This window comes from Geospiza fortis, unplaced genomic scaffold (genome assembly GCF_000277835.1).
Source record: "Geospiza fortis unplaced genomic scaffold, GeoFor_1.0 scaffold677, whole genome shotgun sequence".
Classification (NCBI taxonomy): domain Eukaryota; kingdom Metazoa; phylum Chordata; class Aves; order Passeriformes; family Thraupidae; genus Geospiza; species Geospiza fortis.
Genome location: NW_005054585.1, coordinates 433,316 through 437,093, shown reverse-complemented (window position 1 = coordinate 437,093; position 3,778 = coordinate 433,316). Strand labels below are relative to the sequence as shown.

General features: G+C 41.8%; 1 protein-coding gene across 1 annotated transcript in view; it reads right to left on the bottom strand.

The window, feature by feature from the left end:
* Positions 1–3,778, bottom strand: part of NEB (nebulin) — a 98,186-nt gene extending 94,408 nt beyond the window's left edge. Inside the window, exons 1-3 of the mRNA XM_031064397.1 lie at positions 3,677–3,778; positions 2,860–2,967; positions 2,297–2,362 (exon numbers count right to left, since the gene is read on the bottom strand). Coding sequence (XP_030920257.1) covers positions 2,297–2,329 — 33 coding nt within the window. The 5' untranslated portion in view covers positions 2,330–2,362; positions 2,860–2,967; positions 3,677–3,778. The remainder of the gene's footprint in view (positions 1–2,296; positions 2,363–2,859; positions 2,968–3,676) is intronic.

The following is a 3,778-nucleotide window of genomic DNA, read 5'->3' as shown; positions in this document are numbered from 1 at the left end:
TGAAATGACGGAAAAAAACTTTAAAAAACATTGCTGCGGGAATAGCACCCGCTGTCTGCGGTGTGTGCTTCACCTGCACTGAGAGTAAATGCAAAAATGCGGGGTTTATGTTGGAAAATCTCCTCTGAGCGGTAATTGCTTGGGGTTGCTTGCCAAGCTGCGGGAACGGAAAACCCTTTGAACCAATTGAAAAATTGTCATTAAAATTTAAGCCCCTTTCTGAGAGCTTTTCCTCAAAGTTAGTTCAAGGGACCAAGCCATACTTGCCAAGCTGTGACATACTGGGCTGTTCTGAGGTGATTTCCATGCTGGACCCACCTCGACAACACCTGCCACAAACCTCCCACAAAACCTTCCTCAAACTTTCTACAAAACCATCCACAAACTTTCTACGAAACCTTTCACAAACTTCCTACAAAATCTTCCACAAAAAACCTCCCACAAACTTTCTACAAAACTTTCCACAAAATCCTCTGCAAAACCTTCCACGAGCTTTCCACAAAACCTTCCACAAACCCCCCTGTGAAACCTTCCACAAGCTTTCTACAAAACCTTCAAAAAAACCTCGAGTAACTCGGCAGCAAATGTTTGTAGCACTCACTGTGGATTTTTGCACATCCCAAGACAGCTACAACATCATAATTCCAGAGAAAGTTGAAAAATAGCATTTTAAAATCCTTGGTGATGCCTCAGCCACTCAGTATTCAACGATCATGTCGTTCTCTTTCAGAAGGTGAATTTCTGATAGAACTCATAAGTTAAAATCTTGGATTTCCTGGACACAGGAAATACAAAAATTCTGGAAAGGCTTAAAATGGTACTGAATGCTGTTGTTCCTGTTTTGTTTAGCATCTCACCACGAGTATCCCAAGGGAAGTGACTGAAGCAGTGCCTCCTCAGCCCAAGGGATGTGGTTACAGCAAGGTGGTCATTGAAAATTAAAAACAAAGGATGAAATGGGACTGTGTGAACAAAAAACCAAAATACCATAACTCCTGCTGGAATAAATAAACAATGAGAGCAAATAAATATCCACTACAGAGAGCACACAATGCACAGGAAACATAAAGGCGATTACAAGTAACGTGGGAATAAGGAATTTAATGAAGGGCTGGTGTCATTGTAGCTAGGTAGTAAAATGACTTTCAAATCGACTTTATGAGTGCTGACACCTATTTTGCAAAATGTATTTAACTACTCTGACTGGCAAAGGATTTGGCTTTACTTCATTCACCATATGAAATATATAAAGCTGGCAGTGCCCTCACACCACTTGAAATCAACAGTCCACTGAAGACAGTGTGGTGGCAATGAGTTGCAGGATGTTTACATTTATACTCGCCTTCTTTCCTCAAACACTGAGTAATTTTTTACAAGACTTTGTATATTTCATAACACATAAGTTAATTTCAGAGTACTAGCAATGCAAGAAGAGCACACTGTTAATTTTGTGTACTGTTTCAATAAGAGTCGTTGTTCCCGTGGCCCCAGCTGTAGGTTGCCCAGTTCCTGGGGAATTTTTTATTCAGTTTCCTGAGTTTAAATGACCTACTGGCAAATTAATGGAGATAGGATCATAGAATCACAAAAGGCCCTGGGTTGGAAGGGACCTTAAAGATCCTGTATTCCACCCCCTGCCATGGTCAGGGGCACCTCCCACTATCCCAGATTGCTGCAACCTGGCCTTGGACACTCCCAGGGATCCAGGCACAGCCACAGCTTCTCTGGGCACCCTGTGCCAGGGCCTGCCCACCTTCACAGGGAAGGATTTCTTCCTGATACCTAATTTAAATCTACCCTCTGTCAGTTTAAAGTCCTCCCCCCTTGTCCTGTCACCTAAACCTGACTCCATCTCTGCAATGTCTCAGGCTAAATTGGTTTGTGGTGGCACAAAGCTGCTGCATTTCTGCAGAGGCAGGGCTAGAAAGGGGCTTCCAAAGCCATCTTCACCCATGGATTGGGTGACAGAGGGCAAGCCAGCAGGGAAAAGAGCTGGCCCAGTGCATCTATAATTACGCAGGGAGTAATCAGAAAACCTCGCACTGTGAGTGTGGGATGGTTCCAGTCCTTATTTAAACTGAGAAACTATGACAGGAACCAGGAGACTTTGCTCCTCTGAGAGCAACTGTTGTTGTTGTTGTTGTTTTAGTGATGAAAGCATTTAATAGATATCTAATCATCCCTAATCTTCAGAGAGCAAACAGCAACCTCTGCTCCTGAGCAGCATCTCAGTAAGGTGATTAATGCATTCAGTCACAAGGCAGGAAACATTTCTACTCTCACATTTTCTTCTTACCTCCACAACTTCCTCATATTCTTCTTCCTCCATTCTGAGGGTTTGCTTCTGTCTCTCCTCCACTTACTGGTCACAGAGCAGGTGAAAATGTGAATAAACAGTATTAGCCCATGACTGAAAGCACCATGAGAAGGTACAAGTCAAGCTCATAAAGCACTTGGGGTCATGGTTAGTAACTAGTCAGAGCCTAAATAAAGTTGGGATCTGCCATTACTTGGACTGTTATGGAAAAACATTGGATTAAGTTTCAAACATACTGATATAAATTACAGTTCTGGACAAATACCTCATTTCAATTATAACAGCAACTATGGATCCAATGAAAATAAAATAAAAGAGATAAATAAAATAAAATAGATAAAGACGAGATCTCTTGAAACATGATGTGATATTTTCTTTACAACAGAATTATTTGAAGCATTTTCCTTCTCTCTGTGACTATTCTACACAATTTCATTATATCATTCAAGCTCTTGTTTGAGTGGGAGATTTATATTCTATTAATTTCATTCATAAGTAAGAGCCTAATGTAGAAAAATATTGTAAATATTTTTTTCAGTGACCTTAAGTTAATGAGGCAATTTCTGTCTTCCCAGCATCAGCCTACAGAGATGCTCTGGGGTTGGGTTTTTTTAAGCTCTTGTGGGTTTTTTCTCTCTGTTTCTTCAGACCTGGAAAAGATGAAAATCCATAGAGTTGGCTGAAGTACAAAGCATAGATTAGTGTCAGACCCTTTGAACTAATTAATTAACACACTGATTTCGCTGTGAGGCAAAGCTACAATTTTCCACCAGAGTCTGCAGCCCTGTTTCTAATGTTGGGAGGGGATGAGGCTTTGGAACAGCTGCTCCTGAGTCCAGGGATATTTGCCGTGTAAGCTAATCCTGCCAACTGACGGGGCACTTGGGTTGAGCTGGCTAAACTGCAATTCCTTCTGAGGCAAGGGAAGTCAAGTCATGCAGGTTAAATATAGGAACACAGAATACTGGCCCTTTTTAGTCCCAACAGGCTGAGAAAAATGGCCAAAAATTAATTGGGAAAAGCATGTTGTTAACTATTAAAATAAGTTAAGAATAACTCAAATAACGAGGGACGAGTCACGTGAAGCAGTAGGCAGAGGTGTATGAATAAGCTCAAGAAGTGGGGTTTGCATATAAACACAACCTCTTCAACCTGTCACTGTCACAACCTTCAGCCACAATTTCAAACCCCATTCCAGGTCTCTTCCTCCTCCTCCAACCCACAGCCAGTTATTCAGACAGAAAAACTGACTTCCATGGGCGAAGCACAAGAAGTATTCCCAAAAAACTACAGAATGGAGAAACAACTCAAGATCCTCTTCTAAGGAAAAGAAGTGAAATGCATTTAAAATGTCCTTACCAGCGACATCCAGTAAATATCCTTTGGAGCAAAGGCTCTCCAGTCTTCCCTCCTGAGCAGCACTGGGTGAGAGCAAGGGGCTTTGGTGGCTCCCGGTGACGT